Source organism: Centruroides vittatus, unplaced genomic scaffold (assembly GCF_030686945.1).
Source record: "Centruroides vittatus isolate TY-2023 unplaced genomic scaffold, ASM3068694v2 contig_577, whole genome shotgun sequence".
Taxonomy (NCBI): Eukaryota; Metazoa; Arthropoda; class Arachnida; order Scorpiones; family Buthidae; genus Centruroides; species Centruroides vittatus.
The window spans coordinates 1103079-1127089 of record NW_027122345.1 but is presented as its reverse complement, the minus strand read 5'-3'; the positions used below and the strand labels follow the sequence as shown (position 1 = coordinate 1127089).

Here is a 24011-nt window from a genome sequence, read left to right as displayed (position 1 = left end):
AAAATATTTGCTAGTGCTTTGTTTCATCATAATTTCACAATTTCTACGAAATCGCGGACAAAATTAATTGTTAACCCGGACAATGAATTAAAAACCGGACGTGTGGCAACATTAACGATAACTATATACAGTGAAACTTCGCTTAACGAGCGTAATTCGTTCCAGAATCTTACTCGTGATGCAAAAACGCACTCGTTAAGTGAAACAATTTTTCACATATAAATTAATGTAAAATACAATAATGCGTTCCACGCCAAAAAATATTTTTATTTATAACGTTTATTCAACGAAAATTATACAATAGACATTGTTAAGGAGCGTGAATCATCATCTTTTCTTCTAGCATGGAATGAATCAACCTGGAATGCGAATTCGATTTGCAGAAAACAAAAAAAAAATTACAGATAATATGTATGATAAACACGCCAAACGATATGCAAATTCTTGGGCTATGTAAGCTATAATTAAATATTAGAAATTAATTAATTTGACTAGAGGTAGGCAGTTATGCTGTCATCTCGTATTAAATTTAATGACCAACTCCAAATTAAATTTTAGAAATGTCTAAATTAAAAATTAATTATTTATAATTATTAAATTTAATATAAGATGGCAGCATAACTGCCTACCTCTAGTCAAATTAATTAATTTCTAATATTTAATTATTGCCTTTAGCATAGTCCAAGAATTTGGCGTGTTTATTACATAACGAGCTATGGTTGTTGACGTTTATACGTAGTATGTGTGATTACAAGCGACACTAAGATGCTAGCTGAACGACTGCTAAACGCAGACTGATGGAGCATGTCCACAATCCAGGACTTCCCCTCGCCTTGTCTCGTTAAGCGAACCATTTTTTACAATTTGTTTTGCTCGTTAAGCGAGGTTCCACTGTATAGGGTAGGATGATTTCAATACTAAAACCCAAATTAAACCAAAGCGAAAATTTATAATTATTTATTTCTTATGTCAAATGTTAAAAAAATATACAGGCGTACTATATCTCGCCAATACGGTAGATTAGATTCTACACCAGTGCCATTAGGCGAATAACAGCTTTTTTTCCACTTTGTAGTGCATATAAAAGCCTAAAAACGTATTTAAACAATTATTTATTAGGTACACAATAGTATAGGCTAAAAAATTATGCAAAGGTAAAAATAATAAATAAAAAATTCCGAAAACCCCTTTAATATTGTAGATAATCATAAAATGATAACTTTTTTATTTTTAACATTTTCTGTTCTGTGGACACTAAGAGAGCAGTGGCGTGCCGTCATTGGAAGCGATGGAAGCGCCGATTCCACCTTCCAATGACCTTCCCTTGAATTTTATAAAATATAAATTTTCATATTTTAACGTACTTTGAATTAATTAAAATTAATATTTTATTATAACTGCATTATGTATCTTTTACAAATTTCTATACTACATGTGAAAAAAAAACGATAAGATTGCTATTGTATATTCGAATAATTCGGTGGCGGAAGGAATGTCGAAACCGGGTCAGTCTCCAATCAGCCAGATTATATAGGCATTAGCACATGCGGTTTACAGTGCACCAACCTCACCCGGTTTAGCTGGTAGAAGCGACACACTCGTAAAGAGTACAGCTTTATATCCCGGAGCGGTTGTGGGCTGTTATCCGCCTGCCTGTCAACTTCCAAGCAGCCAGATTATAGGCATTGGCGCATGCGCTTTACATAGCACAAACGTCACGGTTTAGCTGGTAGAAGCGACACACGCGTAAAGAGTACGCGACTTTATATCCCGGAGCGGTTGTGGGCTGTTAGCCGCCTGCTAGATATTCGGCCACCCTCGCCCGATTATGTGAATAACGAGGAGACTAGATCAACGGCGGGCAACCCGGGGCCAGCTACGGCTGGCGAAAAGTTTCTATCCGGCCCGCGAGATCTTTAATAGATTATTAAATTGGAAAAATAACTAATTAATAGTTATTTTTCCAATTCTTTGTAATTTTCGAAAACGATAAGAGAAATAAATGTAGTAATTAACTTTTTATTTATTTATTTCATATTTGCAGACTAAAAAAATTACGAGTCACAAGAAGGCGTCAATTAACTACTACGGCGCGGAAAAAAACGTAAAATTTATTCTGGCCCATGTTATAAAAAGGGTTGCCCACCGTAGACTAGATTTATAACTTAACCCAACCGATAGGAATTTACTGGCACGTTTTTATGATAGTTCTGTATAGTTGACAGGAGTTTAAAAAAACTCCATTAAAATATTTGATATATTTATTCTGCGTTTATTCCGCTCTCCCATCTTATATTACTTACGGATTTCGATGTTAAACCGGTGATATTACGATTTAGTATGTCCCATCTGTAAGGGGATGCAGAAAAAACGTGTACAATTCTAGTACAGTGTTAAAAATTAACTGTTACTTTGGCAGCATCATTTACAACCAAATTTAATGAATGAGACGTACAGTACATACAATGGTACAAAAAAAAGCTCTAGAATTTATTTTCCTTAAATTTACGATTTATATATCCGTTGTCATAAAAATTTGTCTTTCCACTGTTTTCCCAAGACTACAGATATTCAGGTACAAAGTAACTGGTTTCGACTTATTTCTACTTAAGAAGTGACTAAATAATTAAGAGATTAGGGAATGGGGACATAAATAAAACCCTGTTGAAAGAGCCAGAATTTTACTTCAACAAAAGCTTAACAGAACCAATCACTCGCTCGGTACAGTGGGAAACTGATTTCCGTGTACATCTGGTATTAAAACGAATTAGTTAGAAAACGAATGACTATTAAGTTTAACATAGTTAGATTTTTACAGCTACGGTGAGAAACGTTTAAAATTTACAACAGCCCTGTGGCGTCCTTTGAGATATACTAGTGATGCAACAAAAGAGGCATTTGACATTGACCGGTATCGGCACCCTCGGGATTTGGCACGCACACACTCACTACACACCTACCTGGACCGTCACTAGTTCCATCCATTAGCTACTCGTATCAAGATATTTGACTAAGTGGATTGTTTTAAGATTTAAAAAGTAAAGAATATTTTATGTTATTTTTATGTACGTTTCTTTACAAAGCTATATTTTAATTATAATTTTCTTTAAAAGTATATTAATACAATCGAACAATACATTGTACCAGGTATGTATATCCATCGCACATTTTATTTCACCGAGTAAGTTTATATAATTTATTTTTAATTTTAGCCCTTATATCGTGGCTAGCGATTCAGAATGTAATTGTGATATTAAAAATACATTTAGAGAAGTCTACAGTTTTTACTGGCTTATCGAACAAATGAATACGAATGGACCCTAGACCAGTGATTCTTAACAGGGGGCCGCGGCCCCTTGGGGTCCATCAGAAGTTTGCCGGGGGCCGCCAAATTATGCAAAATTTCCTTCAGAATATAATAAAAAGAAAATTGATGTATAATCCGAATATCGTATTGGAAAGTGAAATAAGAAAGATAAAGTTTTCCTATTTAGTTTTTATTTATTTATTTTGTATTTCTTCCTACATACAACTTTGTTAGTACAGAAGAAATAAATGTAAATATGCTACTTACACCGCAGTATTTACTTCTTTTATTCCAAAACAATTTTAAGAAACTATTAATGCTTGGAATTTTAAAAATAATTAGGAAAAATAGTAGGCTTTGAAAATTTAAATATTTTTGCAAAAGTTATGCAAAATCCTTACGACAAGTGGGCGTTTTAGTTTTAGTTTAGTTTTAGCATCGACATTGGATCGATTTATCGACATGTTTCTTATTTTATTTTCTGTTAAAAATTAATGAGTTTTCATGTTTAATTGTGAAGTTTGAATGTTATTTAAATAGATAATGAAATATTATCAAATATAAATTATTATTAAAAAATGGAGGTCACAAAAAATTATGAAATATTTGGTGGGCGGCGAGTATAAAAAGGTTAAGAACCACTGCCCTAGACCATCACTGACGCGCAATTAACTGATTGCCCCTGGAAGTCGGCTTCTTACAGAAACACAGCTTCCCTGTCATCAAATGTCACGGCACGCCACTGTAAGAGAGCATTCTTTTCTTATCCATCAAGCTAGGCCCACAACGGGGACGCCAAGTGAAGGGGACGAGGTCAAACATATCCGGGAGAGACCGCCCATGAAAAGTTCTAGAAGTTGCTTGCTTAGATTTGTTTGCGGATCCCTCAGAGTGACAGGATGATGCCTTAATTGTCTTGGCCATCAAGTCGTCCCTATGTTGTCAATTTTAAAACTAATACAGTCGACAACCTCTTCTCCGAAATTCCGAAAACCGAAGTTTTTTTACGAATTTCAGGTTTAACTTGCATAAATATCGCTGATGCAAACTTCATAACTGACAAAGGGACACAAGTATGTATTACTGTATTTTTAATTTAAGTCCTACAGGATAGTGTTATTTTTCGTAAGAAATGAAGATCTAGAAAGAAAATATGTCAAAAATGATTTGTTATCAAAACGCAAAGACTTGCATATTCAGGTTGATAATCGGGGAATCCTTACTTTTATGAATGCCAATACTACCATTCCGAAGTCCGAAAAATTCCGAAATCCGAAGTGTCTGGTTTCAAAGATTTTGGATAAAAGATTGTCGACTGCGTATGATTACAATAGTTATACAAAAGTTTCATTTTATTGAATAAATTTAAAGTAAAACTTTATTTTTTAAAATGTCTTCTGAATTACATGGATTTTTCTTTCGCTGAATTGATGAAAGTATCCATATCATCATTTGAGTTATCATCCATCCAGTAAACTGAAATATCAGAAAAATTATTTAAAATTAAATTAACACTCATTTATATTTAAATGAGTTTTAATTTAAATTATTTTTATATTTAAAAAATTCTGTAAACAAAATTAGATAACCTGTAATACAATAATTCAGTTTAAATGTATAACAGACATATGAGAGATTCGGTGGAAAAATGGTACAAGTAACAAAAATGTATAACTTGAATATATTAGGAATAAAATTCAAAATTGGTTAAAAAATCATATTTTATCAAATTAAATAAATAAATAAATTTATTTATTTGTATATTATTAACATTTATCATCCTTTTATTTTTAAATTGATACTTTTTTGTATTTTTAATATAAAAAATTTTTTGTCACTTATACCACTCTTCCACTCACCTCTTCATATGTAAATACAGTGCACTCTCGATAATTCGAACAATTTTGTTCGTATTTTCGCTAAATGTTTCAGCCAAAAACAAAAAGGAATCATAAATTCGTTTTTAAAAATTAAGTAATGCTTCCAGTCCTTTAAATATTATTTTATTTGGATGCAATTTGAATAAATTGTAGACCTATAAATTCCCACAGCAAATCGTCTGTCTTTCCTTAATCTCGAGAAAGGAGGTTAGATGAATGAATGTCGAGACCAGATATGGAAACCTTGGGAGCAGGAGGTCCTGATTAAGTATATATGAACTTCCGATAAAAACTGGACGTTACATGGTTTGAATTCAAAAATTTTTTTCCAAAAGGAGTTAGAGGACTGATACTACTCTTGCTAATAGGAAAAGTATGATATACACGGACAGAACACTACTAGTTTGAGGTGGAAAGCATATATTTTAAATTAAATAAATTAAAAATATGATTAAAATTTCAGCCAGGCATTGTGACGATGTCACAATAAATAGTGGTTCGTTAGAATTAGTTTGGTTTATTTGGTTACGGAAACGCAACACATGAGCGATCTGACGAGGATGCATCCAATGAAGACTGTTATGGAAAACTGGATTCTATTTAGTTATTTCTAACGTGAAGAAAACCCGGAAAACGTCAGCTTGTTGGGCATGCCCAAACGACGACTAACTACCAGTGTTCGGAGGATTTATCCACTGGGCTACTGGAGGGCGTTTATTAGAATTAAGAAAGTATCGTTCGAAAATGAAAAAACCCAAGTCGTTAGATGTGGAAAATTAAATGCTTATAAACTTTTCACAAGGTAACAATTTCGTTTCCACGCAGGCAAATGGTATAATAATATAGCGCGTCTATTTCGCGCTTTATCATTGCCGCGGTAATTACGTAAATATAATATATATTTTTAAAAATTATATCATTTTTTGTAAGAATTATATTTAGTTTATTATTTTAAATGTTTTGCCAATAGATGGCGCTATGTGTAATCCAGAAAATCAAATGTATATACTATAATATAGTATATACATTCGAAATAGACGCGCTATATTATTATAGCATTTGCCTGCGTGGAAACGAAATTGTTACCTTGTGAAAAGTTTATAAGTATTTAATTTTCCACATCTAACGACTTGGGTTTTTTTCATTTTCGAACGATACTTTCTTAATTCTAATAAACGCCCTCCAGTAGCCCAGTGGATAAATCCTCCGAACACTGGTAGTTAGTCGTCGTTTGGGCATGCCCAACAAGCTGACGTTTTCCGGGTTTTCTTCACGTTAGAAATAACTAAATAGAATCCAGTTTTCCATAACAGTCTTCATTGGATGCATCCTCGTCAGATCGCTCATGTGTTGCGTTTCCGTAACCAAATAAACCAAACTAATTCTAACGAACCATTATTTATTGTGACATCGTCACAATGCCTGGCTGAAATTTTAATCATATTTTTAATTTATTTAATTTTAAAATATATGCTTTCCACCTCAAACTAGTAGTGTTTTGTCCGTGCACATCATACATTTCTATGTACTGTATATACTATATAGTATATACAGTACATAGAAATCAATTGATTTATAGAAATCCAATCGATATCTTGGGGTGAGATGTCCGTCATTATCTAAGTTAGACGTATGTAAATATAACTGCCGAGTTTCGTAGCAATTGGTCGAACGGCTTAGTAGTGTATAGCGAACGCAAGAGCGTCGCCAGCCAATGGGCCAGGGGGGAACAAGATGATGTGAATTGATAGAGGATATGAATTGTATGTAGTTAAAATAAAAACGATTCATAAAGTTTTAATAATTTACTATGTACCGGAAAAGAAATATCTTAATTAAAACATTATTTAAAAAACTTACAAGAAGCCTAAGAAGATTATTTTAATTAAAACTTAGCATTTAAATATTTTTCCGAATTTCTAAGGGGGCAGCTGCCCCCTCCTGCCCCCCCCCCTTGGTGACGCCCAAACAAACAAACATCCTCATTTATATATGTAGAAGAATAAGAAGAAGATATATATAAAACTCTAAATTCATGGTACTTTAAAATATACAAAACTGGCAAATGCAAAATTTATTAATAACAATAGCTGGATCGCTAACAATAACACTTTAAATTAAACAAAAATACTATTAGGTTTTACAATTCATAAAATTACTGATAATAATTTTAAAACTGAATATTAATATTGCTGTCTTCTTGTTATATCAGTTCCAATAAAACTTAACTAACAAAACTTTATCTATTAAGTTTTATGTACTGTACATTTTTTAAAATTGAGTATAAATGTGATACAATTTTCTTTTTGTATTAAATTTTATTGTGTATGCTTGTCATAACAATTAAAATTAAAATGAACAGAAAAAATTTATTTATACTCACTTCCATATTTATTAAATTTAATTATCAAAACGAGCAATTATTTATTGTGACATCGTCACAATGCCGGGCTGCAATTTTTAATCATATTTTTAAAATTTATTTAATCTAAAATATATGCTTTCTCCATTTTAATAGAGCCCTTGTACATCATACTTTTCCTGATAACAATAGAGTCATTCTGGGGAAAATATTTGAATTGAAATAACGTGACTTGCGGTTTAACCAGACCGTCCGTATACAGTTAATCGGGGTCTTCTGTCCCTACGTTTTCCTTGTCTAGTCTCGACTTTTATTTATCTAACTCCATTCTTGAGACTAAAGATAGACAGAGAGACAGACGGACGACAGTGGGAATTTATAAACCTACAATTTGAGAATCGCATGCAGTCCAACAAGCTAAACTACAAAATTCATAAAAGTAATAATTTAATTTTTAGTTTGTATTCATTTATAGTGTTTCTAAAATTGCTACAATTAGAGTTCATTATATTTGAAATAGTTTAATTGTGTACAGGTAACACACTGTATCGCAATTTTTGTGCATTTATAATATTAAACCTGACGATGGCCTATATTAGATAGGTTGAAAACGTTTGTAAAAATAAAAGAATTTTAAGCTCAGCAAAATTAGGTATTGGTGAAACTGAACTGACAACTTCAGTTTTATTTCCCACTTTTTTCGCGGTAATTTATTTTTTGGGAATGTGTGCATATGTACTGAGTTTGATGAACTTTTAGACTTACATCCAAATTCACAGCAATACTTATTATTTACCATTGTAGGTTGAACGCTTTCTAATTCTAACAGACCACAGACTTTATACCCATAGCAGCCACCATTTTTTAGTTCGTGCTAATACCGCTAGGTGCTAGATCTAGCGTTTGCACAAGCGAATTATAGGGTTCCATTTGAAATTTTTGAGCTGACCCTCATCCTCACTCCCACGGAGTTACATGGACGTTCTTTACTGATTTAATAACATTTTTCCTAACTTGAATACTGACTATAAAAACTATTTTTAATCATTGCTTGAATAATAGAATATTGAGCTGTAACACTTTATTTAGGTCACTCTGTATATAGGAATACTTGATCACTAAAATAAGTAAGTGAATCTGTTCCAGCGAATTTAAGCGTTAGCAAATATAGTTAAAACTTTTGTGAAAATGCTGTAAAAACTAATTTATACCAAGATAAAAAGAATCAATAAATTATTTACCTTAAAAAGAGAATGCTTTCGAAAATAGCAGAAACCAAAGCAATTAAATCCAACTTGCCGCTTCAGCATTTTCAGCAATAAAAACCACTAAATAATTAATGAAACTTTAATAACAAAGACGTTATCTACAATTTTAATTAAATGTTATAAATGTAGTACTTAACAAATATTTAGGAATTAAAATTATATTTTAAATTAACAAATATTTTTGAATTTATTTAAATATTATGTTTGAAGTGTCTACATAAAATTTTACCTTTCTAGATTCCAAATTTGAGTTTTTAACCGCATACAAATCTAATACATTTATATATAATTTTTCCACCTAAAAGAATAAGAAACACAGAACTATAATGTTGAATGTAGATTTTCTATTATTTAAATTAGTAAAATTTAAATTAAAAATTTTAATTATACAGTATTTGTATTTTTACTGACTATTGCAATAAAATAGCAGATTGCATTAATTAATATCTAATCTGCAGTAATAAATTAGAAGTGATATGAATTTAAAACTTCTTACCAAATTAATACAAGGGTGGATCGATAAATAAGGTAACAACTGGTTTTCTGAACATTTCTTTGTTAGTAGAAATGTGAAACTACAGCCAGGGGCACTGCGAAAGTGTATCATCCTCATGTACGATTTAAAAGGGAAACTGCACGCTACCCAACACACCCGTTTCCACATCGACGATGTGCATGAGAGGTTGTGAAATATCTTCCCTACAGCCTGGACTTAGCACCCGGAGACTTCGATCTCTTTGGCCCATGAAAAATCATCTCCATGGACAACGATTTCTGACCTGTGGAGAGCGTACCGTCATCGACTGGCCGAAGGGCACAAAACTCTTTTCTAATAGAATAGATACATTGATTACCCAGTGAAATAAGTGCGTGAACAAATTTGTCGATAATGTGAAAACATTGTTCTTACCTATGTATGTTTGGCTGTAGTACATTTCTACTAACAAAGGTATATTTACAAATCCACTTGTTACCTTATTTATTTTAAATTATTTTTGATCACCGTGAACATACCCCATTATTTTTATTTACGATTAAACCAGCACATTCTATAATTAGTTATAATAAAATTAAATACTTTGTAACTAATATTAATTAAATTGAAATGTTATAAAATTCAATACTGTTTTTGCATTAATCAAGTTCTTTACTCCTATTGATTATAACGTTAAAAAATGCTCTAACATACTTACAACTAATGGAATTTTCGTCGAGTAAACAAAGAAGGAGATGTTAGCTAAAAGTGTAAAAATTATCAACGAAAATATAATATTACTGTTGGAGTTATTAATTACTGCAATAAGAAAAAACGTGAATTGAATTCCTAAAGAACATAACATCTGTAAAAGATGCAAAGATTTCAAAAGTTTATTAATCCAATAAATAAAGTTGAAGGAAGCTGATATAATTTTCAAAAAATCACGAAGTCGTATTGCTTCTTTCCTCAGTAATTTTTTCTCGAGGTTAGAATGAAATTGATTTAACACCACAATGCTTAATCTCGTTAATAAATATTGAAAATTTAAAAAGTACAATACAAAACTAAATAAAATTGTCCCTATTGATGCTGTAAAAACACAACAAAAATGCTGATGAAGTGTTAAAGTTCCCGTATAATTAAGTCTTATTATCGTAAATATGACGGAAATTGTAATGGAAAACAATGCATTTATTATACTAACACAAAGAAAATATTTATCATTTAGCGAAATTTGTTCAGAAATTAACTTTCTTCTATTTTTTTCTGTTAGATCTGTAAAAAAGTTTTCCATTGATAATATCATTGTCTTACAAATTTGTCGAGTTGATTTTGAATTTAAAACTAAGTAACATGATAAGATATATGCCATTATTATTGTTAAACCTTTTCTGAAGTCGGCATCGACGTAGAACCAAAAATCTGATATATCACATAGCAACAACCTCATATCCCTGGGAATAATATTAGGAATGGTAATTAAACATATACACCACAATAATGATAATACAATAAAACTTTTATATATTACGTATAGTTTTCTTTTAACAGGATGAATTTCTTCGATAATAAATATTCCTATCATTTTCAGCGATTCCAAATTCGGTTGAATTAAATCCGATAAGGTCGACATAGAAATTTTTAACGTTTCTTCTTATTTCGTTTATATGGACATTTATTGATCAGAATTCTCACTTATTTACCATGTTAACTATAGGCTACTTTATCTAAATATCGATTATTGAAATTTGTTTACACGTAGTTAAGCTAAGTACTTGGATGATTCTACTTTTAAAATAAGGGAAGATTATCAGTAAAGTTTATATGGTAAAAATATAAAAATAGCAAATAAAATTATACTCTAAACAGAAATTGCGATAGATTTTAAGGACATATTTTTTTAATTTTTGGTTCTTTCTGTCATGTAAACATTACGATACAGTTTTTTCACACCCGGTCGGCTCACAATGGGAGCAGCCGCGTTGGCGAGGGATTGGACTCGACACATCCGGAACAGACTGCCTGTAAAAAATTCTTGGGGTTGTTTGCTAGTATTCATTTCTGGATCCCTCAGAGTGGTAGTTTGACGCCTTAAATTCTTTTTATCTAAACCAGTCATGAGCAATCGGCGGCCAGTCCAAAACGTTCATATTAAGCTCACTAAACCATTCTATCGTACTCTGAAAAACGTTCACGAGAATCACATCACTAACGCTAGACCCTGAGCGAGCATTAATGTCATTAATTTCTTCCATACCGTGGCGCATATGCAACATCAGCTTTTTCGTCCGATTTGAAGAATAAAACTAGCGCGTTTATCATTGTTTATCGTACTGTCAACATCGAGGAACTCGTAATATGTCAAATAGAATGTAGTGACTGTCGTTTATAATATAGCCATACACAAAGTTTAAACAGGCATATTAAGGCAAGCAAGCACATAAAGGACGACAACAGCAGTGAGAAAAATATTAGTACAGGTATTTAAGTGCAGGTTGAGTTTACCATTTATCACAAAAAAGAACAGTTTTTTAACATTGATGTCCCCAATATCTAGGCTTACCAGATGTCCCGTTTTGACCAGGATTGTCCCAGTTTGACGATGTTGTCCCAGAGTCCCGGCCAGTTTGTCATTTTGTCCCGGTTATTTGGTAAAATTTTAAAAGTGCCAAATATACAAGAAGTAAAAATAGTGCAGCCTCGAGTAAAATGGCGATTTGGCAATTTACTGTTGCCAATCTAAATATTTCGTATCTAGATCTAACAAGTAAGTACTTTTAATGTTGTCTAGATGAATTTATAATAGCACGTAGCCTATGAGATCTAGATATTTTTATTTCATTTTTTTAGATATATTGTTTCAATTAGAGTTAGCAACACTGAAATTTCCACTTGCCACGTCTTTGCTGCGCATGTCATATCTTAGTCGAGTTCAAATTGCTGGTCGGCATTTGCGATTATTTCTACTGTACTACATTAAATTCATTTAATCTCTAAAATTCCAAAAAGAAACCATGTTTTTACTGATGATTGAAAAAGGTCTGTGATCATATTGACCAAGTGAAATATGAACTGTGCTTTTCAGAATTTTCAGTAACTCATGGTGAGCATTCAAACATTAAAAAATCACTTGAAATGTGCGAAACGTAAGGCAAGCAATAGGAACTTCCTCAAATGTATTGCCGTATTTTAAATGTACCGATTTAAGTGACACAGAATTTTTAAAAAAGTTCGCACTAGTGATAAATATTAATTAATAACTTCTTAATGATAAGATATGTTTAGTTCAGTTATTAAAAATAGCTTTTAACTCGTTGTTTTTGTTAACAACTACAGTACTTTATTTAGCCTTTTCAATCATAGGTACAGTACTTATCCTAGTAGATTTAATTTTCTGTTGCGAGTATTTTCTCAAAATTGTCCCGGTTTGAGAAAAAAATATTATGATAAGCCTACCAATATCAGTACATATTGTTCTATTAGAGACAATATACGTGTGAGGTTAACCGAGGGTAGGAGATGGAAGATGATTCTTACCTTCTCTACCTCTTAACGGCACAAGACCTTGAGGACCGACCTCGTTTGTCGAAAGGATGACTAGGGATCGAGCGGTCAATGTTTATTTACGGATGAGGATCGTAGGATCCTGTTCACGTCAGGAACTGACACCAATCTATCAAATTTCTCGCGGATAGATACGCGTTATTTTCGGAATCGTGGGATGCCACATGATGATAATGGAGGAAGAAACGCACACTCTTCTAGTGTGCGTATAAAAATACCCGTTTATTTTGGGATTGATATGAAATACATCAATTAACATAATTGGTATTATTTATATCATCGAATCGAATTATTGAACCGCGTCTCGATTGACTAGAGAGAGAGAGTTTACAAAACATCGCGAGTAGGATAAATACCTTAGTAATCCTGAGATTGTTGATAAAGTCCGAAGAACGAGAGTTCGTTAGAGTATAAGAGTCAAATTGACTAAAGTTCAAATCGAAGAATTCGGATGGATGGGATAGACGGCTTCAACAGCGGGAGACGATAATCCACGGCGCACACACACTCACTTGACAGTTGTCGAAACTTTTCTCCTTTTGCGTCATCGTTCGTTTTCCTTTTATTTCGGGATCTCGGGTTCGAGATTTCACGATGCACGTCAAGGTTGAAAGTCCTTTTTGACCAATGGTGAATTACATGATATAATTATTTTTAAACAGTTAACTCATCTTCTACAAGGAAGTATTACCGTGAGAACGAAGGTTTATGATTAATTTTTATGAGAAAATTTGTCGGGTGTTTTTCCGTTCTTTGTTTCTGTGTTTGATTTAACCCTAACTTTCGAAAATCGGTTGACAAAAAAATAAAGAATTTAAATCGAATTCGTTATTCTTATATTCGGGTCGTCACATACGTAACATATAGGCCTATCATTAAAATACGGGGTGTATATATATAAAGTAAATTACTTACGTTTTCAGCTGTAAAAGTCTCATTTTAATAGCAAATAGATTGGACAGGACACTTTAAATCAGTGTTTCCCAACCTTTTTGGTGCTATGCCCCACCTAAGCCTTTCTAAAATTCTTATGCCCCCAACATATACGTTGAACTATTTTGGAAGGTCTCTCGTTGTGTTTGTTGAAGTTTTTCTAGCACTTAATTGCCACAATGTTTTATTGTAACCACGATAAAACCCAATCCTTTCATCAAAGTCTTTTGCACTTTCCAGTCATTGCCAAACGTGACCTGGAACACCACAACTCACGTCTGCCCACCTCGAGGTCTGGGCAAAGAATGTCCTTTCTCCTCTTTCACCGGCCTTAGGGCCTTGTTCATCTCTTTGTTCTCAGTGGTTCTCAGAATTGTTAATTCCACCCCAAGGGTAAAGGGTTATAAAGGGAAGTTCTACAAGGAAAGGGAAATAAAGAACAAATAAAATTAAAACAAACTTAAATCAATATTTACAATAAATATGGCATACAGCGGCTATACGGTTAACTTAAACTCTGGATGAGTCAATTTTCGAATGGCCCCCCTTTACAATCAAATTTCCCCTCTGTGGGGCGTGGGCCTCACGTTGGGAAACACTGCTTTAAATGGCACATAAAAATTATGAAAAAACGTAAATATTCTTATATTGATTAATTAATCTAAAACGGAAGGGTTGACGAAGGTCAGTTTAGGCAGAGTTCGAATGTTGACTTACGAAGGCGATTTGCTAGCCACTTTAAGGGGGTGGGAAATGTGTTCGGTATTCTTGCATTTATATCATATCTTAGGGACTAATAAAAATCGATATAGGGATTTGTCTGGTCTTGGACAGTGGGCATGAATTTCTATGCTATCTTGTTCTGTGGTAAAGTCTGACGTAATTGTCATGGCATAGTAGTTGTATGCGTTTTATGATGGTCGTTACGCGGGGAATAATGCCTTCCGGAAAATCTTTTAAGGGTAACGCCCTATTCAGGAATTGGAGAAAACCCAAAAAATTTCACGTGGCCAACCCATCCGGGCGAAGCGCGAACCCCCGACCGAACTCCCAACGTTCAGGGAGCAGAACCGCTTAGGCCACTGGTGGGCAAAAGTGGTCCACTATTAGATAGATGAAAGTCGAGACCACATGTGGAAAGCTTAGGGCAGGAGGCCCAGATTAATTATATACGAACTTCCGGTGAAAACCGGACGTCATGTCATTTGAATTCAAATATTTTCCTCTGAACTATTTTCCTCTAGATAGATGACCGGCACGACTCTATCGCTAACAGAAAAAAGATGATGTAAAGGGGCAAGACTACCACTAAAAGAATTGAGAACATTCTGACGAAAAGTTGCAACCCGGCATTGTGACGATGTCACAAAAAATAATCGCTCATTAGCTCATTAGAATTAGTTTGGTTTATTTGGTTACGGCAACGTGACACAAGCGATCTGCCGAGGGGATGCATCCCAGAAAGAATTTTATGGGAAGTTGGACCCTGTTTAGGTGAAGAAAACCCAGAAAACTCCATGTGGCCAGCCCATTTGCTATGCTCGAACCCATGACTAACTAACTACCGATGTTTGGTGGTTTTATCCACTCGGCTACTGGAGGGTGCTTGTTAGAATTAAAGAAGTATCGTTCGGAAGGGACCGAGAATCGGCCATTTTGAACGAACGATGCCATATTGGGAAATCTGAAACAGTAAATTTAGACAACTCCTAATAGTGCACTTTGTTCACTTTGTAGCTTGTTACCTGTGGACTTCTCCTGTGGAGTAAAGTACTGTACTTTTTTCGTTCTTTACCTCTGATTGCGCCCTGCATGGGCTCCAGCAAGGCGACAGGTATTTTCGAAACTAATCCCGCCAACAACACGGAAGGAAACCCCCGCGGTCCGGGGGGCGATTATGACCCTCTCTACCTAGGAAACACCACTATACCAAAAAATTCTACTAACCCACATCCCATCAATCAACAGAATGACGAAACCATCCACCATTCTCCCATGGACGACGCAGCGTCCGATAATCAACTTCCTCTGACATCACAACAACACTCGACCTACTGGGTTTACCATGTCCGCCCTACTCCTGACGACATTAAGAATTGGCTTTTTTCTGGGAACATCAATTTAAATAATTCTACTTCCATAATACAATCGGCCGACGGCCGGATGGCCGAGCGATCAAGGTGGCAGCCTACCGCTCTCGGGGACCCGGGATCGAATCCGAACGGATCGAATAATCCCCAGGAATTTTTCGGGGGGTGGTCCGTTCGGATACGTCGGGCCCCGTCCCTCACCACCCGGTCGCCCCATTGTGGGCCTGGCCGAACCCATAATGGGCCTACTAAAAGAGGCCCTCTTAGTGCCCACAGGGCGGAAAGAGTTAAAAAAAAAAAAAAATACAATCGGCCTCGGCAAACCGAACACTCGACGGTAAAACGTTATACAAATACCTAAAACGCCTCCATCCCGATCTAACATATCAACTTCTAAAGCCGGAAAACTTTATGTTTCCACAATTCCGTTCTTTGTCGCTACGTTACTAACTCTCTCAGATTGATGACACCTCGATTCACACTACTTTGACTCGCAACTCCTACACTAAGACTCTCATAATCAAAGGCGTCTCCATTGAATTGGATGCAGAAGAAATCTTCGTACGTCTCCAAGATGATGGCCACTACCCAATTAGAGTGCAGAGATTTAGCAGAACACATAACGATCAGCACCTTCCGGCCGGAACAATTAAAATCGATCTAGCGACGTATCATGTACTGTACAGTACCATCGCGTGTCCGCCTATTTCTGTCAGCATATCGCACAGAGGAATACGAAGACCGGCCGCGGATATGCCACAACTGTGGCCGTCTTGGCCACACCCAACAATTCTGTAGAAGCAAGTCCCTCTATACCAGGTGCAGGGACCAACATACTGATGACTCATGCCCGGCTCCACATCCCATCTGTGTCAATTGCTCTGGTCATCATCTATACACCTCCCGAAACTGCCCGTCTTATCACACAGAACTTATCATTTGCCATCAAAAACATTATAACTGCTCAAGACATAAAGCACGTACCCACACGCTATGCACCAGTAAATCCCAACCCACTTTCAGAGAAATGGTCATGAACAGCCGTAAACAAGACGACCCTTGTTCGACACATCAACTACAAAAACAAAATCTACCAGTTGGTCACACTGACATCCTCCCCAAACTTACCGCCATTCAAACCGTCATAACCAAACAAAACCTCATACTCAACCACATGATACAGATACTTGAAGACCTTACGAAGCGGGCCTCTCACACGCCCACGACCAAACTCCCGCCAGAAAACCTCTCAGACCATTCCCTTCATAGCCTCCGTGTGTCCAATACCGCACCCTCACCAATCATCGACTCTAAAGATACTCTGAACATGACCACCATAGACTACTCCCCGCCAACACCCACTCTCAACCAACTACCACAAAACACACCTAGCGTTGAAGAAGGAGCCGCATATTCCACAAAACGTCGCGCAAGAGAGTCCTCGCACGTACTAAAAGACGACGCGACCACAACAAAAGCTAAAAAAACCTAAAACAAAACCCACCAAACAAGAATCTGAACGAAACGTCTCAACCACCTCCCTTCCCTCTTTCCCACAACATCGACCGCCAACACCGCAGTCCAAAAAATCCGACCAGGCGATCATGAAACTGTTCCAGTGGAATGCTACTAGCCTTACTAACAAAATCACACAAATTAAAACTGAGGGCACTTGGAAAAATTACGACATTATCATACATTACAGGCTGTGCCGTAACTAGGGCGGTGCCAGCGGTGCCCAGGCACAGGGCGTAGACCCTGGGGGCGCAGAAATGACCTGGACTAAGTTTTGGGTTATAGTTTTGGGGCGTAGTTACAGATGCTCGCACCGCGCGCATAAAAGGCTACTTACGGCGCTGATTACAGAGTGTGTTTTGAGAAAAGCTTACAAGATTCACTTGTGTAGCTTTTGTTTAACAGGTTCACAAAACCCTGTACTGTCTTCTTCTCATCAGATATTTACTCATTTTAAATCATATACGTATGAAAAAGGAGATTTTGGAAGTTTAATTTCACCTCGCGATGAAGTCTTACAGTTCATGTCATATTGTGAAACTACTTTTGTGCAAGAGTTTAAAGCGAATATACATAAGAAAGGAATTATGTGTCACATTTTAAGGACAATAGAACAAAACAACTTTTCTATGAAAATAAACGTCTGCAAAGACTTTCAAGATTTACTGGTAAAATTGTATATACGAATGCGTTTATATTATGTTACAAAATTTCTAAATCAGACAATATCTACTACAACAAAGGTCACTTCAATTTCTACCAGTTCCAATTACAGTAAAGCATCGATCATCCGACCTCCGATCAACCGTCACATCGGTTAACCGACCGCGTTCTAGTTGGCAAATTCAAATGTCCGCTAGTGATGTGGCGCTACAATATTTGGCTATGTCTTGGCTACTTTAATACTATTTTTGTTAAATTTTTACATGTTTCAGCTGACAACATGACTCGACCATGAAAGGGAGGTCAGTACTTAAACCAGGCTTAATTTTCTATTTTCTCTATTTTTGTATTTATTTTGTGGAAAATAAAGAAATAATTTTTAACGATACAATAGCGACGATTATTAGTTTTAAAAAAAATTTGTTAGGCTTAACATCGATGAAAATTTAACGCAAAGTAGGTTAATAGCGATATACTAATATACTATACTAATAATGTATTTTTTCATACTTTTCGGTTATCCGTTTTTTCAGTTATCCGACCAACCCCAGTCCCCAATTGTGTCGGATAATCGATGCTCTACTGTACTCAAAACTTTGTAGTTTTGCATTTGCCTTGTTAATTACAATGTCATGACATAATCGTAATAAAGAAAAGAATCTGCCTATCATTTCAATATATTTAAGTCTTAAAATATTTTTGCACTTGTTTTATATAATCTGTACAATATTAAGTAAAACATTTTTTTAAGATGAGTATTTTATTCACGAGTTTTTTAAACAAGTTTTCCGTTTATTTGAGAACTGCAAATACATTAAAACTTCATAGTATTTAAAAAATACAATATGAATAAATCTGGCATCGTTTTGCTTACGAACCATTATCGTAGTTCTAACACGCCGTGTTCGTGGCGGTAGTTTTCACGCGGCGTCCGCTTGAGGACGCGATGGTCGGTTCAGTCAACCTTTCCGTTCTATTAGCTTGCCAGTCTTCCTAGCTTCGCTAGGTAATTAGTCTATAACCACCTCCATCTAGTCGGCGCCCGGATTTACCCTCGCCGCCGGAGACATCAGGTTCTTATCCGAATCATCCTTCTCTCCAATCTTCAATTCGAGACGGTACCACACGCCCCGGGGCTTCCATCGAAACGTACGTCGACATGGGACCGAGTGAGCCTTCAACCGAACGCGAAATCCATCAAAAAGAAGGAAAAGAGTCTTTTTATTTTCTCCCTGAATTGGTTTGTGTCCAAGCTTTCAGGAGAATTGTAAGAACCTTATATTTTTATTAAACGGTGTTTTAGATGGTAACCTGTCTTAGTGAGTCTTTCCACTCCCACACGACCGTTTGACCGCTCGACCGCCGTGACATTCTTTCCACCCAATCGGCTAACCTCACTAGTCTCTGCCTCGATCGCTACACATGCGTATTGGACCCCTCTATCTTTCAGTCATGGTAGTAGACATCAAATGATCGCCACTGACTTCCTCTCTATTAAAGGTCGTCGCTCCTCCCAAAAACGTCATTCACTAACACCACGAAACCCGCACACCCATAATTGGCTCGATAGCAACAACTGGACGTATGATGATCTTGTGAATCAGTATCAGACCCGACCCTCCGCACCGCCAATTCCCATAGAAGTCACCCTACTCCGCCTTGGTAAACCAGCGAATGCAGGAAAAACTGGCTCGCAAGCGCATGTACTATAAATTCACAAAAAACACTAATGCGACGAACTGGATGGCTTACAAACAAGCCAAATCCGCGCAACAACAGTCCATTTTAGATAGCAAGCGCGATACAGTTACAGCAGAGGCAATCGAAGAGCTAGGTACGTGGCGCCATCTAGTGGGGATGAGGGACATAAATCTGGTTCCTTTTTCTTAGAACTCGGATAACTTTTCCGTAGTTCAACCGAAATTCACTAAACTCTTGAGAAATATCAAGCAACTGTGTCTTTATATTCCAGAAAACAGCACCCAAAAGTGTCAAACCACTTTTTGTTATTAAGCGTCAAAAAGGCGAAAATCGATACTTTCATTTTTGAAAATATCTTTTCTCAGAGTTAATTATGTTTGCCAAAAAGTAATTTATGGACACGCCAATGTTCTACCGAGCATTTGGACACCAAAATTATCAAAATCTAACGTGGGAATTTTTTTTAAAAAATCGGACAGGAAAGTGCAAATGTTATCCCAGAAGCCTTGGCTTTGCCCAGGCAATTAACCTGAATTTTGAAATAATTTATTATTATTTTTTCGGTTTTTAAAAATTTCTTCTGTTTTCCGAAAAAAATAAATGGTCGTTTGTCAACCACAACACTACACTCAGCAGAGACTTAATTAATAAACAATCCTCACAAAGCACCTTAATTTGCTGAGACTATTCGCTTGTGCCAACGATAGATCTGACACCTAGTGGTATTAGCGCGAACTACATAATGGCGGCTGCTATGGGTATAAAGTAGTTTGTTAGAATAAAAAGTGTTCACCCTTGCTAATATTGTGTTGTGTCCTTTGTCAAAACTGTATGTATGTTATCGCAGACGTACCGCCAGGTTTCTTCTAGTCATACCCACATAATCGTTTTCGATTCCTAACTGTTGATTTTCAAATGGAATTTTATATATCCCAGCTTTACCTTTTTTTTTTAACGCTGTCTTTATCCTTCCGTAGCAAGCTACAGATATTAGGTGCTCTTTTATAGATCATTCTTGATTTTTATAAGAAAAAGAGCACTTCATACAACGTTGACAAACGACACAACAGCAAAATATTATCAATTATAGCGCAGACTGAAGGAGCGATTGTAAAATGGGAAGAGGCTAAAGTCATTTAAACGGTGCACTCTCCATCCATTGCGTTGGAGAAGGAAAAGGTGGAAATTTATAAAATTAAAATGAAAAACCGTTGCCTAAATGCTATGGATGCTAATGCGCTTCCAACAGTGTGGAAACATATAATCGAAAAAAGAATGGCACTTGAAAACCTTTAAATCATTTCTTTCTACTTAGCTTTGTTTATTTATTTAATATACACACTTCTTTCAATCTATTTTAAAGTTAAATTATTTTATTGAATTTTAAATATGTAAAATATTCGAAAACGATACGTTTCATTTTGGAACATTTATAATATTAAACCTGACGATGGCCTATATTAGATAGAGTGAAAACATTTGTATAAAAGAATTTTAAGCTCAGCAAAATTAGCTGTGGGAAACTGAAGTGAATTGTTTGTTGAGAAAGAGCTGGATAGATATGAAGTTATCAGTTTTGATATTTTCTCTCCTTCTGTACGACATCTTTTTCGATCAGCTACATATTCTAAAATGTCACAAAGTGTAATCATAGTGACTTAAACAACTACGAAATCAACTAGGATTAATGTCGGATACAAATGCGAATAAAACGTTTTGACTACAGAGAGAAAAGTTATTAAAAAGACAACACACAGGTAACTCTCGTACATTGTCAAGCACGCTATACCCTTTGTGGCAGCCGTTTTGGTCGACTCATACGCCACCTATATTTACTGGCACCAGCGAATTTATTTTGATACAACCTATTATATAGGCCATCCTCAAGTAACCGGATGTCTTCGTGCGTTTTTTTAAAGGTAATGGAAACGCACTTTAACGCCCTCTGCTGGATTACGCAATAAACCATCACGCTATAACTCTAACCATTTCTATATCTTTGGCTCTCAAACACAAAAATGTGCTACTACTTAAACACTTGGGAGTGTAAAGAACATTTCTATATCTTAACGTAGTAGGTGTGGATGCTGTGAATATTAATCCTGTGTGAACCGTCTTTGTAAGCCAAGTAAGATATTGGTAGACGCTCCAACAGCAACGGTTAGGGAAACTTTGCAGCGATCGGACAACTACTTGGTGCGCTAATTTTTATGGCAACGAATGTAATGTAATCGAAATTTAATTAATTTTATGAAAAGAATTCCATTTCGTTATAGTATAATAATAAAATATACGGAATATAATTTAAACCTTCGTTAAACACATATGTAATATAACATTTGATAAATTTCATTCAAAAGTTTTGGCGTTATTATACAGTATATCAATATATAAAAGTGAAACAATGCCATTTAAGTTTGCCAACAGTATTACAAAGTGACCTGAAGAAAACTAATTGGCTAATGGAGAGATAAATGTTTTTTTTTTCTTTTTTCTTTTTTTTTGTAAAAGATCAACAAACATATTCATTTAATATTAAAAGTGTTTCTGAAAACGAACGTAAATAATTAACAAATTTCACTGTAGCCTATATACATAGATGGATTCAGGAACAAATCTTAAGAGGCAATTTTTAAGTCATGTAATGAATTAAGCCAGGGCTTCCCAAACTGTGTGTCGCGACGTCCTGGGGCGTCGCAGCGCTATCCTACGGGAGTCGCGAGACGATACCCACAGGTAGCCTGCACGCGACGTAATGAGTGAGTGCGCGGCGCATGCGTCTCGTCACCCCGCTCTTCCATTTTTCTTTTCGTCGATTATAAGCGTTGATAAATCAGTGTTTTGATTTCAAGTGTGTTGTATTTAATTTATACAACGTAAAATGGATAACTTTATTCAAATAAATAGAAAGCGTGTCGAAGACTCAGGAAAGAGTACAAAGAAGAGTAGCCATTTCAAAACTTCTAGTCCCAATTTGAGAAGTTATGCTCAGAAAAGCAAGCTCATCCTTCTCATTAATTGTACTGTTATGTTTTCTAATAAATAACCCACACAAACGGAAAAAAACATGAGTAATAAAAATGCAAGACTGTGTATATATGTATTTTTATTATTACATATAAATAAACGTAGTAAGAAAGTATACTGTATATATTTTTTTTATTTTTGGGGGTCTCCAGAACGAATTAATCAAATTTCCATAAAAATCTATGGTAAATTAATAATTGGTTAACGAACAATTCGGATAGCAAACAAAGTCTTGGAATGGATTGTGTTCGTTAACCAATCATCCACTGTATATTGTTTAGAAAATTACATTTGATTTTTATTACATTCGTAAGGATATGAAGCCCGAATTGCCGAAATAGTTTATAAAGGAAATACTGTAATAGATTTATAAGCAATTCTTCCTTTTTCTCTTGTGTATTTTCTATTTAAGTCACTTTTTTTTTTTATTATAAAACTCGGGAAAATGGCACTTACTTTTGATAAAGGCACTGTCAGAGAATAATATATAAATATTTATACATGAAAATACATACACGAACCTGAACGAAACCTGAAAAATATGATTTTTCTTTCCATCCGAGTGCTTTCTAAAATCTCTTTTATAACTCGCATACAATATTACGGTGGAAAAGAAATATAATTTTAAAATATTCTATTCAGATTTTATTTTAAAATTTTAACATAATTAATATAAGCCATTGTTAAAGTTACATACGTTTTAACTTTTTAAGCAGTTTTGTATATAATAGATATAAAAATAGTCTATTTACTCATAAGACTATGTATTGGATTTCGAAATAATTCCAAAACACTATTCTTCTAATGCGCATGTCGGAGGAGCTAGCATGCTATTTCGTATCTGAATATTTGCGGATTGTTAATCATTTTCCGATTTACTCTGTGATAACGAAAAGGGCATGCTACATCGATATAAACATCATAAAATTATAATTATTATTCCAGTGAAACTTTAATGATTTCGCCGAACGAATATCTTTAGCTCGACAGTAACTGGTTTGACTTTTGTACAGTACTTGAAAAATGAGGGAGAAATATAACTAGGACATTCTTTTCTCATCAAACAACATTCTATCTCCTGCATAAATGGTAAGTGTAGCTTCTTACAATTAACATATAGTAAAATGCTATGAAATTATGAATATATATTCTATTGAAAAAAAGGCGTTTAAAATTGCTTTTGTATTATACATACTCAATTACAACAGTGCATATTATACAGT

General features: G+C 35.0%; 2 protein-coding genes across 4 annotated transcripts in view; one reads left to right on the top strand and one right to left on the bottom strand.

Moving 5' to 3' along the window:
- Positions 1–4628: 4628 nt before the first annotated feature.
- Positions 4629–23596, bottom strand: LOC136979095 (uncharacterized). 3 transcript variants are annotated; one of them, XM_067275009.1, is made up of 5 exons: positions 23304–23596; positions 10011–10054; positions 9047–9115; positions 8791–8877; positions 4629–4783 (listed from the first exon to the last, which is right to left on the bottom strand). In XM_067275009.1, exons 1-5 carry the CDS (start codon positions 23380–23382, stop codon positions 4673–4675), a joined length of 390 nt encoding a protein of 129 aa, XP_067131110.1. In that variant the 5' UTR covers positions 23383–23596; the 3' UTR covers positions 4629–4672. The 3 variants fall into 3 exon arrangements, with proteins under 3 accessions (XP_067131110.1, XP_067131111.1, XP_067131109.1); XM_067275010.1 differs by having other exon boundaries at positions 23310–23596; XM_067275008.1 differs by lacking the exon at positions 23304–23596 and having other exon boundaries at positions 10011–10171.
- The window catches only part of tamo (PUB and ZnF_RBZ domain-containing protein tamozhennic), a 40258-nt gene continuing 39739 nt past the window's right edge, over positions 23493–24011 (top strand). The window contains exon 1 of the mRNA XM_067274993.1: positions 23493–23877. The gene's annotated coding sequence lies outside the window, so the exon portion shown is untranslated. The remainder of the gene's footprint in view (positions 23878–24011) is intronic.